This window comes from Panthera uncia, chromosome D1 (assembly GCF_023721935.1).
Source record: "Panthera uncia isolate 11264 chromosome D1, Puncia_PCG_1.0, whole genome shotgun sequence".
In the NCBI taxonomy this organism is placed as follows: Eukaryota; Metazoa; Chordata; class Mammalia; order Carnivora; family Felidae; genus Panthera; species Panthera uncia.
In genome coordinates, this window is record NC_064808.1 from 17,116,081 (window position 1) to 17,135,380 (window position 19,300).

The following is a 19,300-nucleotide window of genomic DNA, read 5'->3' on the forward strand; positions in this document are numbered from 1 at the left end:
TCTCCGTTGGTCCTCCCGAACTCAGAAGCAGTATCTCCACGCAGCCAACTGGATTGTTACAAATCCTCTTTAATAGTTAGTTGTCAAACCTCGAACATGTTTTACAGAGCTACGCACAGAGCCTCTCCCCACCCCCTCACAAGGCACAGCCTCACCCACCCATTCCCTAGGGGGCAGACGACAGGCCAGCCTAGCTTCTCCAGGGGGAAAGCATCCTTCCCCCCGTCCCTGGATAGCGCGGGATCCTGGCGAATGCAGGGTCAGCTCTGTGTCATGCCCCAAGGGTTCGACCTTCGGATTCCCTAAGCAGCCCGGGGCCAGTCCAGACTGCCTTGTCTAGGGGGCTCTTCTGCCAGCTCACGGCAGGGCCTAGGCTGAGCTGAGCTGCCAGGGCGGGGCTGGGGCCGCCCGGGGAAGGGTTGCTGCTCCTACGGTCAGGCGAAGCCCGCCCTCTCCCACTGCCTTCAATGAAAATGTGAAAACCAAAGACAGAAGCGTTATCGTGGAAAAAAAGTTTACCCACGTAGTGGGCATCCCCTGACAGCCCAGGGTGCCTTATCCACCCCCCACCCCCACCCCGACCCTCAATTTTCAATACACTTTGCCATCCAATATAACAGCTCCCAAGGCAGGTAGAAACCCAGTCCGCCTGTGCAGGGACGCTGCGGGGAGCGTTTTCTCTGGATTGCTAAGAGAACCCTGTAGGTAAGCAGAGGATCCACAGAGCACCCGGGGCTCAAGTCTGGAGGCAAAAAGGTAGGGAGAGGGGTCCAGGCCCCAGAAAGCCCCCTGCTTCCAGCCGGCACAGGATGGGTGTGGGGGAGGGAGGTGGGAGGTGAGCCTGGAGGAGAGCCAGGGAGACCCCGAGAAGCCATGAGGCTGGGGGATGGACAGGGAGGTGGGGCGGCAGCTGCCTCAGTACTTGGGGACCTTGCTGTAGTCTTCGGAATGGATGTGCCGGCACAGGCAGATGGACAGGAGCATCCCCAGGAGCTGTTGGGGGAGAGGGCAAGAGTCAGAGGGAGGCAGGGCCACCCAGGCCCCCGGAGCGGCATCTCACTGTCCGGGTCAGCGAGGGTCACGGGGTTTGCACAGGATTAAGCAGACCCACAACTAAAGCCTCATGCCCAGCCTGTGATTCCAGCGGCAGAGGGGCCCGGGGAGGGGCAGTGGTCAGGCCAGGCCTGCTGCAGGGCCTCTAGAAGCTGATGGGCCTCAGCCTCCAGGGGGCCTCAGCAGGGCAAGGACAATGGGATATGGCTGGGGGGGGGGGGGGGGGGGAAGGATTCCGACCTCAGTGACAGCCACGCCCACACACACGCCTAGGATGATGCCCATGTTCTCCTGCAGCCACACCTGCACCTTCTTCATGCAGCCCTGCAAGGGGAGAACACAGCCATGTCACCCATGCCCAGCCGCCTCACCCCTCCATGCCCAATCACCAGGAGGGCCTGCCCCCAGCGCAGAGGGCCTGCAGAGAGGGGAGTATGCTCCTTGAATGGATAAATTAACGAATATGTAGAGGCAGGTACAAATGACAAGCAAACAGATGAATCAAGGGCAGGAACAGCTAAGGGAAGGAGGGGGGAAGGAGGGAGGGAGGAGGAAGGAAGGAAGGGAGGAAAGAAGGGAGGGAGGAAGGGAAGAGAAGAGGGAAGAAGGAAGGGAAGGGAAGGGAGGAAGGGAGGAAGGTTAGGAGGAAAGGAGAAGGAAAGAAGAAGGTTAGGTGGGAGGGAGGGAAGAAGGAAGGAGAGAGGGAGGGAAGAAGGGAGGGAGGAGGAAAGGAGGGAGAGAGGGAGGAAGGAAAGAAGGAGGAAAGGAGAGAGGGAGGAAGGAAGGAGGAAAGGAGGGAGGGGAGGGAAGGGAAGGGAGGAAGGGAGGAAGGTTAGGAGGAAAAGAGAAGGAAAGAAGAAGGTTAGGTGGGAGGGAGGGAAGGAGGGAGGAGGAAAGGAGGGAGAGAGGGACGAAGAAAGGAGGAAAGGAGGGAGGGAGGGAGGGAGGAAGGGAGGGAGGGAAGAAGGAAGGAAGGAGGGAAGGCAGGAAGGAGTAGCCCAGGCAAGCCTGACTGGCCTGTGCCCGAACCCACGAGTGCCCCAGGCCCAGCCCCAGCTCCACCTTGCACGCACCTCACGGTACACGGGCCAGAGCTCAGGGTTGTTCCCGCTCTCGGTCCTGTTGCCATCAGGGACCTCGCAGAAGCCCGTCTTCACAGGGAAGCTGTCATCCCCCTCCTGGTCCTCACAGGAACAGGGGTAGGTGACACTGGTGTGGTTCATGAGCTCAGCGTTGTCCGTCCAGTTGTAGAAGCTGACCCAGCCACAGCACTTCACCTGCCGGGGAGACCAGCCGCTTGTGGCCACAGCCCTCAGGCAGGCCGCCCTCCTGGCCAGGGTGGGGTCTCCCAGGACGGAGGCTCGGATCTGCCGCTTTCAGGTACCGCCCCAAATCGCCAGGATCAGAGTTCAGGTTTCACTTTGGCTTCTGTGAGCCACGGGGAATTTAAAGGGGCTTTCAGGAAACACATACCATAAATATTAAAACAGGAGGAAAAATAAATTGGGAGCAGTAAAAATAATAAAGGAGAACAGGAGGGACGTTCAAGTTGAAAGACAGAACGTAGTCGTATAGGACACAAGAAAGGTGAACGGCACATAGTTGAAGAGCGGGGGGGGGGGGGGTCTAGAGTCGGGCTACCGGGTTCAAATCCCAGCTCTGCCACTGACCAGCGGCTCAACTTTGTGGTCTTTGTGGCTCAGGCGTGTGGTCTGTGCCCCTCGCCTGCTTCCCTCCCATCTCAGGGTGGCAGGTGCCTGACGAGCAGCCCGGTGGCCAGCAGGGGGCGAGCCAAGCACGCTCAGGCTCCCCGGGCTGCAGGCAGCAGTTCCTCCCGGCTTCATCTGCTCCGGTACTTGGCTGCCTCCTCTGGCAGGGAGGCTGACGCCTCTGAGGGGCACCCCCAGGCCCTCACATGCTCAGCAAAAGCAGACAGGTCTCCTGGGCCCTTCCACCACACCAGGCAGAGCCTCCTACCCTGACTGGTGCCAGGATCTGTCTCCAGCCACCACCGGCCCACGTCTCAGTGGTTGTGCAGGAACAATAAAACCTCCCCACTCACGTGGTGCGTAAGGGCCGTGGGCTTCAGAAACAACTCACACGGGCATGGATCAACAGCCCCATTTTACAGACGAGGAAACTGAGGCTCAGGAAGTGTCACAGTTGGTATTCCAGCCCCCGGGAGCCTGACTCAGTCAGCTTTCTTAGCCCCAGTTCCAAGCAGCGTCTGACAGAATGATCTAGAAGCCTTGTCTGCCTCGGGAACCCCCCAACCAGTCAGCTACCTCCCACGGTAGGGTGCACGCCATCCCTCGAGGGACCCAGCTCTCCCCCAGACTCCTTGAAGGTGTACGTGCTCATCTTGGGACAGCAGCCTCCTTCTAATCTCAGCAATGGTGGGTCACACGGAGCGTGTGACAAAAACATCTTCCTGCGTGCACAGAGCCTTCCAGCTGACACAGCCCCCCCACGCCCTGAACTCGCCCCATCTGATCCTCACCATCACCGGGGTCCATTTGTGGGTGTGGTGAATGGTTCACCACCAGGGCAGGCTGGGAACACAGAATGCAAGTCACTCACTCACTCATTCATTCATTCATTCAGCCATTCATTCATTCATTCAGCCATTCATTCAGCCATTCATTAATTCAGCCATTCATTCATTCATTCATTCAGTCAGTCCATCTCTCTCACTGTAACTGAGGCGGAATACACAAACACTGGCACAAACAGCTTGATGTTCACACACACATACTGGCATTAACTGCCAGTTGCATCAGGATTTGGATAGAACCTTCCTCTCACCCCAGAAGGTTCCCACAGCACCTGTCCTGTCAATACCCTCCCAGAGGTAGCCTCCACTCAGACTCGTGTGAGCATATCAGCCTTGGCACACGGTTCCTCAGCCCCCAGGACGGACTCCCGACACTCCCCAGCCTGGCGTGACACAAGGGCCTTCTTCCTGACCCCAGACCGGAGCGCTGCGAGCCTCGGGCAGCCCCCAGGACCCTGGGCCCCCTGAGCGAGGGACTGTGGTGGTTGGGGCGCCAGGGAAGGGGACGACTCAGGGGCCCCCTTGCCCCCAACAGATACACACACACAGACACAGTCACTGGCACGTTCTGTCAGGGACACGGACACCCAGACCCAGACCCACACAGGCCGGGACCCTCACGCCTCCCTGTCCCTGCCACCCCCGCCTCACCTGAGCCTGCACGTAGTCCCAGGCCTCCTGCAGCCTGTCCTCGTGACCATCCTTGTAGTTCTGAATGAGCTTGGTCACGACGTTGCCCATCTCCTCCTTTAGCTGCAGAGCGGAGAACAAGATCAAGGGCAGATTTCCTGAAACCCGTGCGCCACCTGTGGTCACATCTACTCAGAAGGCCTCTCTCCTCACCCACCCCAACTCTAGGGACATGCTCTTGGCTTGAAGGCATTTCACTGTCCATTCCAACTACTTTCCTGGTACTTCCAGGGTGCCAGCCGCCTGCTGGCCGCCACACTAAGCCCAGAGCAGTCAGGGCCAGCCACTCCCGCCCTATGCTCTATTCAGCAGTCATTGGCTGCAGGACCCTTTAAATGTGCATCTTTCCATGTCACTGCTGCAAACCCTCCAGTGGCCCCCTGTCCCTCTCGGGGAGAACTCCAGCATCATCCCCTCAGTGGCCCACAAGGCCCTACGTTTTTTGGCCCCTGCTCCTCCCAAACCCCCTTTCCTCTGCTCTGGCTGCTTCTGCTTCGATTACACAGGTCTCCTTGCTGTCTTCCTGCCAGGCGCACTCCTGCCCCAGGGCCTTTGCACTTATTATTCCCACCAGCTGTTTTTCCCCTTCTCCCAAATATTAACAAGGCTCACTCCTCCACCTCCTCCAGGGCTCTGCTTCAATGCCACCTCTTCAGAAAGGTGTTCCTAGATCACCCTATAGAACACATCCCTTCTCTATCCCCTCCCCCCACCCCTCCCAGGCCCTCCTCGACCTGCAAGGGCAGGCAGACTGTGTTTTCCTTCCCAGTGCTGTCTTCCCGTGCTCATTTGTTTTCAGGATTTATTATCTCTCCCCTTCACTGGGATGTCAGCTCCATGGGAGCAAGGGCTGTACCTGCTGAAGCCTGGCCGGAGTAGGAGTGGTGTGCCTGAATAGCGAATGGGTGTGTACTCTGTGACACGCCTCACACAAGGCTGGTACTCACACTCTCCCAAGTAACTAATCTTCATGCCTGCCAAGGCCCCACAAAATCCAGATCCTGACCGTCCTGATCCCCCTCCGTGCTTGGGAATTCAGGGTCCCTCGGTGACGGAGCGAGGCACCTGAACCCCACCAAGAAAACGGCGGTTCGCAGAGAAGGCAGAGAAGGGGTGCAGGGGACAAATGGTTCAACCCCAAAGGCCCTTCAGCAGAGCTCCAAACAGAGGCTCACAATGTGGCAGCTTTTGAGGAACAAGTCAGCTGTGCAAAGGGAGGCAAACCCGAAACCGGCTTTGAGAACTGAGAACAGGGAGGGCCCCAGGCTCCAGGTAGGAGTGGGGGGGGGGGAGGGGGCAAGAGCCAGCCCCAGCCTGGCCCCGCCTGTCCCTCCTGTGGACTTTGTTCTGGGGCCTTCCTGGCACATCAGCATGAAGAGGCTGGTCACAGCCTCCTGCTGTCACCACAGAACCCCAGGGCGAGGGGCCAGGGGGCCAAGGGGACGGCTGCAAACCTGCCCCTGGGTTCTGGGGAAAGGATTAGGATATGGGACAGGTACTTCCAGGCAGGGGTTTTCAGAGCCAAGCTCATAGTGCAGTGAGTGGGTTTCCGCGAGAACCCCACAGGCGGCTCTCACATAGCGCTCAGAGAACCCACATCCTCCGGATGGACCCACAGCCCTGGCTCCCTGTTTCCTGCCCACCCCCCCTACAACCCTGGGAGACTAGCCCCCTCCCCAGGAGGGCTCCCTGCCCCTCTCCCTCTTGACACAACTCCCAGCATGGTACTTTTTGTTTTACTCCCCCCCCACCCCCACGAGCTTCACGATTTGTAAAGCTTTCCTGTTGGTATTAATCACAACAACAGTGGCTAGCTTTTATCAAGTGCGTGATCTGCACCAGCACCGTGCTAAGCACTTTGAGGGCATTGATTCATTTTAAGCCTCAGGGCAGACCGGTCCCTAGTTTTCAGAGATGCGCAAGGCGAGGCCCAGAAAGATCAAATAACTTGGCCGGGCTCACGCAGTCAACATGTGAAGAGCTGGGATTTAGACCCAGACTTGTCTGATTCCCGGCCTAAGTGTTCACCCATTAAGCCCTGCCAGCACTTAAAACGCATGGCCAGACCTTGCAGTAGGTCAGGGCCCAATCAAGGAGGGCCCAGAGAAGCTGAGTGGCCGGCCCCTGTCACACAGCTGGGACCGGCTGCCTGCGGGTCTCGGGCCTTTGGGCCCTGACCGTCTGTTCTCCACCTCTTCTCCCCAGTGGGCGGAGGATCCCCGAGGCGCGGCAAGCAGGGGGTTCCCCAGAGGCATTTGCATGGCGGGCTGCCTCTCCCACGGCTGTCCCACCTGCCCGCCCAAGCGACCTAGACTCTATTTATTCCCCAGCGTGGTTGCCACAGCAGCCCGGACTTCCCTATTTCAGTCCCCCTGAAATGAGAAAGTGATGGAAGCTGGGTGGTTTCCTTCGAGGCTGGGTGGTTTCCATGGAAACACCACACCGTCCTGCAGCCCAGAAGGTAGCTGAAGGACATAGCCGGGCCATAGGGGCCAGGGCGTGGGGCTGGTTCAGCCCAGAGCGGATGTCTGGGGATCCTGAGGCCCAGGAAGCCATGTTGGGAGCTCAGGGAGGTCACCTTGGCAACCAGGTAGTTCTCCTGGGACGCGAAGGAACAGGGAGGGGGAGCGGGAAGATGCCCACTATCTCACCGCACCCCTGCCTCCGCAACTTGTCCGCTCTGCACTGGATTCTCCCTTCTCGACACTTGTCCAGGTTCTGCTTAAATGCTCCCTGTGATGGGGAACTCAGTACTTAACAGAATAGCACATCGCAGGAGCAGGGAGGCTTTTGATACAAGCAATGCACTTTAAGTTGAGCTCAAATGACTTCTACCCATTCCTGTTAGTTCTCATCTTCCCCCTTCCTCCCAAGTCCCAGATGGGAGCATACGGGAACAAATCAAATCACTCTCTCCCAGGACAAACCATTCAGATACTCAAGTCCAGACTGTGTCTCCCTTTACCCCCTCCTCTCTGGATCCTCTGACCACTCCTTGGGATGGTGTCCAGACCTCTCTCCACGCTCTTTAATGCAGTCAATTGCCCCCTAGGAACAGGGTGCCCCCCCCCACCCCGGCCATGCAATGTAATGGACCCACATCTTCCTGTCCTCTCCTGGGGTTCCCACATTGCCAAGTGCTTTGACAGAATGAAGATACAGGGGCGCCTGGGTGGCTCAGTCGGTTGAGCGTCCAACTTCGGCTCAGATCACGATCTCATGTTCCTTGAGCTCGAGGCCCGCATCGGGCTCTGTGCAGAGAGCTCAGAGCCTGGAGCCTGCTTTGGATTCTGTGTCTACCTCTCTCTCTCTCTCTCAAAAATAAAAACTAAAGAAAATGAAAAAACAAAAAGGCATGCAGATACAGCAGATCTGAGGCATCATCCTGGGATCCCGATAGGAAACGCGGGCCCTTTGCAATGGTGAACTCAGAGGGGGAAGCCTGTTTATTCCTAGTCCCCACCGCCTACGTCTTTCCTGAAAGCCAGCCACAGTCTACACAAGCAGCTAGCCCAGAACTCCCCAGGCTCCCGTAGTTCCTTCGGGCAGAGTCTGAGTCAGGCACTGCCCTCCACTGCCATGGAACCACACAGGCCCCAGCACCTGACAGGTACGCCAGTCTCCATCCCACTCTCTCCATGATTCCCTTCCAGAAGGGCAGCTTGGACGCCTTCTTCCCTTTCCCAAGGGGGAAGGGAAAGGCCACCTCTCTCTGTCCTGGCTCCAGCTGCCCACACCCAAGGCCGGTAGAAATCCAGGCCGGTGGACCAGGAAGTTTCCAGCACAGTGAGCAGGCATCTCACAGAACTGCATTGTCCTCAAGGAACCCGTCTTACCACCTGTACGTTAGGGTGTGGGCACACTGGCTCTTCTGAGCTTCCTAGGTGGGAAAGAGGAGGTGGGGGAAGGGCATCACAGTTCTCCTGACCAGCCTCCCGGGGGAGCATCCAGCAGTGTGGCCCGGCCACTGTCACCACCTCTACCCCGCAGCTCCCACCCAGCCCACGCAAGCCCTCAGCCCCTAGGCCTTCTGTTCAAGCCCCCGGTGGAACCCACCGAAGCCCCGGTGGCCTCCCCCGTGCGGGTTGTGGGCGGATCAGCAGTATGGCCTCCTTAAGCATGCCAAGGCCAGTGCCCGACATCCTGGCAAACAGTGTGTTCACATGCTTCCTCCTGACCCTCTCCCACTCTCCACTGCCTGCAGAGAACAAGTCAGGATCCCAGAGTGTCAGAGCTGGGAATGGCCCCAGACCACAGCTGAGACTCAGAGAGGCCGGGTAAATCGTCCGAGCCCACCCCAGAACACAGGGCCTCTGGAGCCCAGACCTGGGCTGTGTCCACTAAATGGGCTGGATAAAGAGTCAGATGAGGAAACAGCCAGAGGGAATCTTCACTCCCAAATCCCGGTGCCCACAGCTCTTGCCAATACTCAGGTTCCACCAATGGCAACAGGTACGGCCGCCATTTACTGAGCCCTTACTAAGCATCAGTGAAGTTAATGACGGTGACAATCGCGGTAGACCCTTGCCACGGAGCCAGCAGATGTCCGCCCTGGGCGGGCACGACGCTATGCCCTTCCCACGCGGCGACAGTCTTCACCCTCCGCAGAGCGCTCTGAGGTGGCCCTTGGGGCCAGCGTGCCCTGGCACCGAGGGAGGTTCCACTTTTAGAAAGGGACTGGGGTTTGTGCCACACCCCGCGGTCCCTCCCATTCATAATTCCCGAGGGACTCCTAAATGGGGGTAAACAGAGGCCACAAATAGCCTTGCTTCTGCTTAGGTTTGATTTTGCCACCAAATGAGCTGCAAATGGCATTTTTTGCCTTTCAAAGTGGTTCTTGGGTTTTAGGATTGCAGATAAGGGGGGGTGGACACGCACGGTTACCGCTGGTTGACCTGCGAGGCGCGAGAGGCACAGAGAGGTGGGCGGAGTCACTTGCCGGGGGGCCTCACAGCAGGCATCGCCACCCAGGCAGTTAGGTTGTGGACTTGAGGCCTTGGCCCCCACCCTATTTTATACACGTGTTGCAGCGTGTGCTGGCTTCAGCCCTGGGAGTGGGGGCCCAGCAGGCTTCCCCTCGATTTACAGATGCCGTAACCCAGGGCCTGAGAGGCCACGTGTCTTGCCCAAGGCTCCCAGCCTCCCCTGTCGCTCCCCTGGGGACAGTGGCTGCTGAGAACTTGGGGCAGGAAGGACCAATGGCATCCCCGGAGACCTCTTCAGGGGGGGCCCGGTGGCTCGTCCTTCCCACCTGCCCGGGGGGCCTGGAGAGTGAGGGGAAGGATGGGCCCTTGCTTTTAAAAGGCCTCTTCCCTTCAGGCTCAGCAAGGCTCACCTCCCCAGCTGGACCTCATCTGCAGGAATAAACATCATCAAGGGCATGTTTAGTCTTCCACCGGGATTTACAATGTGCTGGGAAAGAAAAAATAAATCATTCATTCCAACTCGGGGTGATAGAGTGGTGCCAGAACTTCCCCAGCAGAGCCAGGAAACATCCCTCTGCCTTCCAGGAGAAGAGGGGGGCCAAGCTGAGGCAGGCTGGGACCCGGAGGCATGAGATGTGGAGCCCGAGGGGGGTGGGGTGCGGTAAGCAGGAGGCAGAGGAGGGACCAGTGGCGTGTGACAGTCTGGACTGGAGTCGGGAGTCCTGATTCTCCAAACAGGCCTTGCTCTGGGGCTGTGGGACGCCTCTGAGGCATAGCTCCTGGTCACTGGCCAAGCAGAGATTATACCAGCCCACAGGGAGGCAGCATACCGTAGCGGGAGGCATGGGCCTTGGGTCAGAGGGATCGGGATGGAATTCTCCACTCTGACGCATCCGAGTTATGTGTGGCTGTGTCTAAAAGTCATTTTGCTTTTCTCAGCCTCAGTTTCTTCAATTGGAAAATGCTTGTACAACTGAACCAAGTACCAAGTTACTACTCAGCTCCTGGCACGTGCTTGTCATCCGATAGATGACGGTAGATGGGGAAACACACAGAGGATGAGAAGGGGACCACTCAAAACCCTTATAGAGTCGACCAGCTTCTGAATCACAGGAACTCACTGGGGCCCTGTTTTTATTCACCCTGATTATAAGGTACCACGGACTGGGTCTCAGAGAAGCCCTGGGTGCCAAGAGGGCTGAAATGAAGACCAGATCTCACGAGCTTTCACTGGGAAGAGTTTCCCTCCCTTAAACACTGCCTTCCTGTCTGATCGCCAGGCGAACTTCCTTTCATTTACCGAAACCACTATTTCCCCTTTTGCCTTGGCTGCCAGGAAGCTCAGCATTCAAGTTAGCCCTCAGCTACCAAGAGCATCTCGTCCCCTGGCTTCAGGGACACTGGTTTTCCTCTTCCCATCTCTCTTTTTGATTTTAGCGACCCTGTGCCTGTGTTGGAATTCAGCTCTAATTCTCCGGAGAAACAGGCTGGGTGTGCTTTATAAATAAGTAAGGCAGACTCAGGTAGGGACCACTGCAAAGCAAATTTCACCAATATGAACCCAGAAAGCGAGCTGCCTGGGTTCAAATCCTGGCTCTGCCACTTACTAGCTATGTGACCTTTGGTCACGCTGCTTAATTTCTGTGCTCCCATGTCTCAAAACGAGGGTACCATGCCCACGATCTCCTAGGCCTTTTGGTGGGGAAAGCACAGTGACTGTCGTGTGCGTGCAGCAGCCAGTACCGGGCCTGTTCCAGGCTCTGTTCGGTGTCAGTGGCTGATGATGGTTGAATGCTCTCTCACCTTCCTTGTAAGAGTGATTTGAGGCAACTCGACCTTCAAGTGCTAACAGGCAGGGGCCCGCTAGCCACCAGCTCTGCCTCCCCCATTGGTGGACAAGAACTGTAATGCTGGAGGAAGGCAGGGCCCCCAGGGTCAGCTGGGTCACAGGCCACGTGCAGTGGGTCTGGGGCGAGCTCTGGCCGAGAGTCCGGGAGTCTGTGCCCTCGCCTGGCCCGGCCACCGGCTGGCTGGGTGCCCTCGCCCTGCACCCGTAGGACGGGGATTCACACGCTACCCTGAGAGGGAAGGCATGGTGAGGATCAGTCAAAGAATGAAAGTCAAGTGGCTGGCCTTGTACTCAGTATATGGTATGTGCTGAACCAACCGCAGGGATGCTGATGATTGTAGTTACTATTATTGTTGTTCTGGCCACACCCACCCCTCTCAACACCTGCCTCCCGTCTGCCAACATAACACAGTGCACAGCTGCCACAGAACAAGACCGTGTGGGAGAAGCTTCTAGAACATACCATGTGCACATAATAGGCGCTCCATAAACGGTAACTTTGATGGTCACAATCGACTGACCCACCCCACAGCTATTCCCGGCTCCCTTCTCCTTTGTGCCTGTCTTTGGAGACCCCTTAAAGCCAGGGGTGCCTTTGCGACCCCGTCTGGGGAAGGCTGTGGGAGGACTTACTTTGCCTTTGTCCCTTTCCCTTTCTTCTGGCTGCAGCAACACAGATGTTGTGCCTGGTGCTGTGGCAGCCGTCTTGTGACCGTGAGGTGAGTGCTGTCACATAGTGAGTGGCACGCACGGTCTTTGAGACTCCAAACCCAGCTTCTGGTTACGTCGATGGCAGACGTCTTTCGGGTTTAAGCCACAGTAAGCCTGCTTTTCTATTCCTTAAAGCTGAGTGCCTTCCCTGTGACACAAATGTTTTTGCTGACAGTCCCCTGCCTGGGCCTCATGGCATGATCTAGTACCTGCTGAGGTGCCTGACTAAGAACAAGGACAACCATGCCAAGCGCTGTGCTGGGTTTTACCAGAGTAATCTCACTGAATGCTCACCAGAACCTTGGGAGTTGAATGTATTATCGTCCCTAGTTCCCCAGTTTGCGGAAGGCGAGACGGGCACAGGGGCAAGCGGCTCGCCCACTGCCCCGCAGCTACAAAGTGCTGGGGCACAGCTACCGCGTTCAGGCCCTGCAGCAACTCTGCGCGAGACGGGAGATCGCAGGGACCGCAGGCCTGAGAGGCTGCCAGGCACCTCCTGGGTTAGTCTGGGACAACTCAGAGGGCCCCTGTCTCTCGCCCACCCCCGGGGCCCATCCCCGCCCAGCGGGGACCCGGGAGGCTGCTTACCTGGCCCATGTTGAAGTAGAAGAGGGCTCCAGCGGTCACCTGAGCGATGAGGATCAGGAGGAGGAAGGCAAAGTACTGGGGGACACAGAGCAGCACGGAGTCAGCCGGGCACCCCTACCAGGCGCCCCCACCCTGCCCCCCTCGGCGGGCCAGCCGCACTCACCAGCCCCAGCAGGCAGCGGACCTCCTTGATGGCACCGATGCAGCCCAGGAAGCCCATGAACATGGTGACAGCCCCCACGCCGATGAAGACGGAGGCCCCCACCTTGAGCGAGCTGGAGGAGGTCTCTGGGGATGGAAAGAGGGGCGTTGAGTGCAGCCCGGGGCGGCTCACCCTCTTGAAGCGCACCACCGTCAGTCCGGAGCAAAGCCCGCCGGTCTGGGCCCGCTCCTAACCGCCCCACCCTGGAGTCAGAGTGCTGGGGTCAGCCCCCACCCAAGGACCCGCTCCCTCCCCACTTTGGGAGCTGCCTCCCTTGGATGTCCACACCCCCTCATCGGTCCTAATCCCCAGCCCTGCTTTGATGCTCTCCTGGGCACTTAGGATTGCAAAGACTATGTTTTACTGATGTATCCTGCTCCTGGCCTACTGGCTCCGAGAAGGGGTGAGCCGGATGAGGGCAGGGACTTTGGTCCCCGCTGAACCCCCAGCTCCCTGAATACTGTCTAGTGCAGCAAAGAGCTACCTGAATGAATATCTGCTGAGTTAATGGACTGCGGACAGGCAGGTTCTGCTGGGGCCCCAGACACTGAAGGCCTGCTTTCCTCCTTATCCCTGTCATAATAAACCCCAGCCTCTCCGGCCCACTCTGCCCTCCAGAGCCTCACGCACACCGTCTCTAGCTCTGACGTCATCCTGCCTCGTCTCTAGCTCTGACGTCATCCTGCCTGGTAGGCTGGGGCACAGCCACCTCACAGAGGCTCAGAGAGGCCCAGGGGCAAGCGCCGAGCTGGGGTGTGGAAAGCTGAACGCCCCCAATTCCACGCGCTTTCCCCTGACGCATGGGGCACGCGTGCCGACGTAGGCGTGATGCTCGTTCATTCACTCAGCCAACAAACCTACCAGGTGCCCGCTGCATGCCAGACGTTGTGCTGGGCTGCTGGGGGTACAGACTGATGAGGTCCCGACACCGAGGAGCTGACCTCCAGTGGGCTGGGGCGTGGGGGGCCATACGTAAACAGTACAGATCTCTGGTTTGGGGGCAGGCCAAGAAGCCACGGAGCCTGGCTCAGGTAGAGAACCACGGGGCAGGGAGTGGGTTGGCTGGGTCGGGGAGGCCGGTCTGAGCAGCTGACATGTGAACTGAGACCAGGACGGAGAAGTGACCTGGTGAAGACCTGAGGGGAAGGCAGTCCAGGCCGTGGGAACAGCAAGGAGGAAGCAGTGGGCCTGACGTATTTGAAGAAGGAGAGACAGAAGGCGAGGGTGTGAGTCTGGCAGAAATATGCGTGAAGCAGAGCGAGAGGGGCCTGATGGCACGAGACCCTCTTCAGGGCCTCGGGCGGGCCGAGTCCACCCCAGCGGGTGCAGGTCGGGGTTCCAACAGAGCACGTGACCAACATTTCCCAAGAAGCCCATCACATCACTCGCGACAACAGGGCATAGCTCCTGCCCTCCTCCAGCCTGCCGGCCTGGGATGCACTCTACCCGGAGGCCGTCACGCGCCTCCCATTGGCAGGGGCTGCGGACTCCTCCCACGACAGCCCCTGCACTCTCAGGGAGACAGCCGGGACAGGATGTTTCCAGAAACCTGGTGGGCAGCCTGGAGTGTATTAGTGTGGATTCCTGGGTCTGTCACAACTAACAGACTTCCCTGGGGACTACCTGGAATCTAGAAGTTTAACCTGCTCTCCTAATGACTCAGCCTTGGCCAGGGCTGACACAAGTGACCGTCAGCAGGGAGAACACTGGCCGGCTCTCTGGGGGACCTCGGAGAAGCTGAGATCCCCACCCTGGCCACCGAGGGGGTGTTAGTGCCCTTAAGAAAAAACTACAAAGCCGAAATGTGGGTGGATAGGAGGGCCTGATTCAGTTCCACTTCCTGGTCACAGACAGAGTGTTCTGGAGCTCCGGAAAAGCCCTGGACAGCCCACCCCATTCTCGGGGTGCCAGGGCTGGGCTGCCTCCGCCCAGTTCCTCACAGGAGCCCCCAGGCAGGCGGGCAGTGCCCCTGCTGTGGTGAGTGTAGGGGGCTCCGGGCACTGAACCAGTTTTCATTCCAGGCTCTCGGCAATCGGCACAGGCAGGGGGGAGGCCGTCAAGGGTCACTTTCTCTAAGCTTCCCGGGTTTGGGTTCCTCCCAGGGACACCTCCCAGAAAAAAGACACTGGCACTGCCTAGAATCCACTGTGTGCCAGCCAGAACAAGGCCCTTTATCCGAATCATCTGCTTAATTTCCACAACAGCCCGATGAGGGTAGATTTACATCCCAATTTGTCCCTACGAGCCTTGAAGCCCAGCGAGGCTAACAGGCGACCCAGGTGCCCAGGGCTGAGACCCCAACTCGGGTTCTCCCCCAGGAGGCCAGCCCAGATGTGGGGTCGCAGTTTCTCAGAACAGTTAGTGGACACCAGTCCCTGACCTCACCCACGGTCTCAGGCTGGCCCTGGTCTCAGCATCTTGACTTAGGAAGGGGACAAGTGGACATTCTGGGGTGGCCCTCCACTGTGCACAGCAGAAACATCTTGGTCTCACCAGGCCTGGCAGCTACCAGTGAGGTAGGAAGGACCCAGACCGAAAGGGACTGGGGCTCAAATCCCAGCTCTGCTGCTAACGGGCTCAGCCTGGGCAAGCCATTCTCTGGCCTCTATTTCTTGCTCTGTGAAATGGAACGAAATCCTACTTCTTAAAGATGTTGTTATAAATGTAATCACTTGTGTAGGGCTTACTTTTCACCAGGAGCTGTTCTAAATGCTTTTCATGTATGAACTCACTGCATTTCTCACAATAACCTTGAAGTATATTCTATTATCCCCATTTTCCAGATAAAGAGGCACAGAGAGGTGAGGTAACTTGCCCAGGATTACCCAGCTAGTAAGTAAGCAGCAGAGACAGGATTCAAACCATGGCAGCCCAGCTCCAGAGTCTGTGCCCCTAACCACTGCACTCGCTTCCTCTTGTTAAGGCATGAATGTGTGGGACCCTGCAGGACAGGGGCTTGGGGCTCCGGGAGCTCAGGACCCATGCCACCTGGTTCATATCCCAGCTCTGCCTCCTAGCTGTGTGTCCTTGGACAAGTTACTTCCCCTTCCTGTGCCTCAGTTTCCCCCACTGTAAGATGTAACGCTTCGCCCCGTGGACCCACGGTTAGGTAAGGGAAGAGCTATGTCATGCAGGCCAGGGACACAGGTCCCAGCTCTGAGCCTCACTTTGTGTGTGATTCTTAGTCTTTTTCCTCTGGTAGGTTAGTGTTTACAAGCCCTGGCTGGGGAAGCACCTGGGGAGCTTTTTCAAAACCATAGTACTCCAGGCCCCCACCCACACATCAATGGAGTCAGATCCCTGGGGGCCCTTGTATTTGTGAAAACATTCCAGGTGCCCCTAGGGGACCTCTAAATTCTGGCAGCTCCAGAGTCTGAGAACTGATATGGGAGGAGGCAGGAGAAGCGGCAGGAGGTTCCTGGAGCCTGGGGCAAGGTGCAGAGGGCAGGGATGCAGTGGGCAAGCCGGACCTTAGACTCTGCCCCATGGCGTAGTGCCTGCTGGGTGTAGGCCACGGCCAGGAAGTGGGGAGCCTGGGCCTCATCAGGGCCCATGGAGAGTGGGCACGGGGAGCGTGGGCACCCCGCTGGGGTGGGAAATGCAGACCCTAGCCCCAGAATGGGGGTACAGTCTGCAGCCCCTCAGGAAGAGGCCAGACTACCAGCCCCAGGCCACATCGGATGTGGCTGGAGGGTGGACCGTCCTTGCTTCCTTTCAGGTCTGAGGGGCAGCCTAGCCCCCTGGGGGCACAGTGACAGGTGTGGCCTCTCCATCACCCATCCTAGCCTGGTTCCGCTTTATTCAAATCAAGCAGCTGTCATGGGCCTGAGTCCAAACCTGCTGCCTCAGCAGCAGCTGGGAGGGAAGCGAGCCAAGGATGCACTCACTGATGGGAGTGGCATCCCTGTGCTACTCGGGGGCCCTCGGCCGTGCCTCCCTTCCACCTCAGGGCAGCCATGAGATCAGTGCAGCAAGCCTGGCAGGCTTCCTGGAGGAGGCTGTGTGTGTGTGTGTGTGTGTGTGTGTGTGTGTGTGTGTGTGTGTAGACCTGGAAGGGCTCTTGTCAGCGGTGCAAGAGTGCCTTGGGCTTCTTTCCTCCTGCTTCAAGAGTGAGAGAAGGGGCCTCCCTGCTGTGGTTCCCCTACCATGGGCAGCGTTCAGGACCAAAGCTCTCGGGGTTCGAATCTCACACCTGTCACTCATCACTCGAAGCTAAGTGAACTTGAGCCAGGGACATCACTCCTCTGAGCCTCCTTTCTTCATTTGTAAGGCAGGAACAGAAGCGTCCCTACCTCACGGGGCTCTTGAGGGACTAAGGCAATTGTCATGTGTAAAACATTTGGCCCCATGCCTGGCACATAAGGAACACAAACAATGGTTGCTGTGCCCGGTGGTTTCCTCCTCAGCCCACAAGCCCCATGAGTCTGACTGGCACCAGGAACATAGTAGGCACGTCACCAACTCCTGACAATCCGTCTTTCCCGGCCTTTCCTCCATCTACCTAAACTGACTGGGGAGGGACTGTTGCCCACATTTTGCTGAGCCGGCAAATGGAGGGAAGGAGAATATAAGAGGCTTTCTCAAGGTCAGGGCTGAGGGAAGGGCCGGGAATGGGAGAGCAAGCCTCCCTCAACCCCCCACTGTTCTCCAGACAACAGCAGCTTTGTTTAGGGAGGGAGAGAAAATTCCTTCTGAAAACCCCTGCAGAGGGGGCCCAGGGCAGAGTGCTCAGCACAGGACTTGGGCCAGGCCCTGAGGGCAGCTGGAAGAGGGACCGGCTTTGAGGCTCAAGTCCTCGTGTGGTGGCCCTGCCTGCTGCCCCCGGACCGCCACTCCAGAGCCAGCCGGGCAGGGGGATCAGAGGGGTCCTTACGCAGCACAGAGATGAAACTGCTCCTGTCGGCCAGGATCCACACCCCGAAACCCAGGATCACCGCGCCCAGGATCTGGAAAGAGAGGGTGCAGTCAATGGGGACCTCTGAGGGCCCCGCGGGCTGCCCCTGCAGCCAGGCCAGGAGGACACGGCGGGGGGAAGGGGGGGGCACCACCTCCATCCCCGCCCCAGCCCAGGGATGTCAGGGTGGCCTCAGGCCCTGCACCCCAAGTCCCGGTGCACCCCAGCCATCCAGACAGCAGGGCCTGCCTCCAGTCTCCCCCACCGTAGGCCCATGGGTGGTTAAACCAAGTCAATCAGCCTCCCCCCAGGGATGCCCTCCTGCTTTACCTCCTGGATCTTCCCCAGGGCCATCCCCCCTCACCCCCAGCCCATCTCAGGGGCCACAAACATCCCAAACCACCTCTGGGGAAAACCCTGCACGGACTTGAACATCAAGGCCCACTTGCCACTTGCCCCTCAGAGCTCGGCTTCCACAGGAGCCCCCCTGACTCCCCCAGGCCGGCCAAGGGGCCCCTACTCTGTGGCAACCACTCCTGCAACCTTCTGAACAGCCATTCCCGCTGGCTTTATTTTCTTTTATTTTTTCAATGTTAACTTACTTATTTTGAGAGACAGAAAGCGTGCCTACACACGAGAGTGGGGAGGGGCAGAGAGAGAGGGAGAGAGAGAATCTCAGACAGGCTCCACACTGTCAGCAGACTCCCAGCTGAATCCCACAAACCCGTGAGATCATGACCTGAGCGGAAATCTCTAGATGGAAGTTCAAACCAGCGGACTGAGCCACCCAGGCGCCCCTCCTACTGGCTGTCACCAGCTGTGTGTGTCCTCAGGCTACATGGTGAGCTCCCTGAGGGCAGGGCTGGGCTGTATGCAGCTCTGTATCCCCAGGGCACCTATCTCACCAGGTGCTGAGTGCTCAGGAAATGAACGAGATCTGGAACCCACTGTGAAGGCAGGAGTAGAAAGGTAAACCTGGGGAGAATGGGTGGCATAGGCCCAGGGATTCCCTGCCTCACACCAGGGTGGCCCCCAACCTGAGCCTACTCCCCAGGTGGGACCCCAGCGGAGGCTCACATCCCCCCAAGCCAGCAAAGGCTGGGGAAGTGCCTGTAGCCGGGGCAAGAGCACAGGTTCCCTTTGGGAGCAGAGGACCCTGCATCACCCCACAATGCTGGCCTTCACCTGGGGTCTGGCCTGAGCCCACCTGAGGGTCCTAGCATGCCACCTCCCGCCTCCATCACAGGCCCTGGGCTCCCCGCTCAGCCATCAGGTCCTAAGCTGCGAGGCCAGCAGCTGCTGATTGAGCCTCAGCGTGGGGTGAGCACCCCAGCCCACGGGGCTTGAACAGCCTTGCTGTGCTGTCATTAAAGCTGGAGCCAGGACCATAGTAAGGAAAACGGGGTGCTTGCCTTGGGCATAAAAATTAAGAGGACACACACACACACACACACAAAGCCCAAGATAAGAATTTGCAGCAATTACTTTTTAAAAACCAAAATTCATTTTAAAAATCTACGATGAATGAATGGGGCGCTTGGGTGGCTCAGTCGGTTGGGCGGCCGACTTCGGCTCAGGTCATGATCTCGCGGTCCGGGGGTTCGAGCCTCGCGTCGGGCTCTGTGCTGACAGCTCGGAGCCTGGAGCCTGTTTCAGATTCTGTGTCTCCCTCTCTCTCTGACCCTCCCCCCGTTCATGCTCTGTCTCTGTCTCAAAAATAAACGTTAAAAAAAAAAAATTAAAAAAAAAATCTATGATGAACAAAATATCAAACTTTTAAATAAAGGCAGGATCGGTACCAGTGATGTTTTTCCTTCTGAAAAGAGTGGAGCCC

At 58.1% G+C, this 19,300-nt stretch overlaps 1 protein-coding gene across 3 annotated transcripts in view; it reads right to left on the reverse strand.

Moving 5' to 3' along the window:
* Positions 1 to 296: 296 nt before the first annotated feature.
* CD82 (CD82 molecule) overlaps positions 297 to 19,300 on the reverse strand; it is a 49,337-nt gene continuing 30,333 nt past the window's right edge. For all 3 annotated transcript variants that reach the window (XM_049617638.1, XM_049617644.1, XM_049617631.1), the window contains 7 exons: positions 17,446 to 17,518; positions 12,534 to 12,658; positions 12,371 to 12,445; positions 4,259 to 4,360; positions 2,127 to 2,330; positions 1,294 to 1,377; positions 297 to 993 (listed from right to left, as the gene is read on the reverse strand). In XM_049617638.1, the coding sequence (XP_049473595.1) occupies positions 916 to 993; positions 1,294 to 1,377; positions 2,127 to 2,330; positions 4,259 to 4,360; positions 12,371 to 12,445; positions 12,534 to 12,658; positions 17,446 to 17,518 (741 nt within the window). In that variant the 3' untranslated portion in view covers positions 297 to 915. The remainder of the gene's footprint in view (positions 994 to 1,293; positions 1,378 to 2,126; positions 2,331 to 4,258; positions 4,361 to 12,370; positions 12,446 to 12,533; positions 12,659 to 17,445; positions 17,519 to 19,300) is intronic.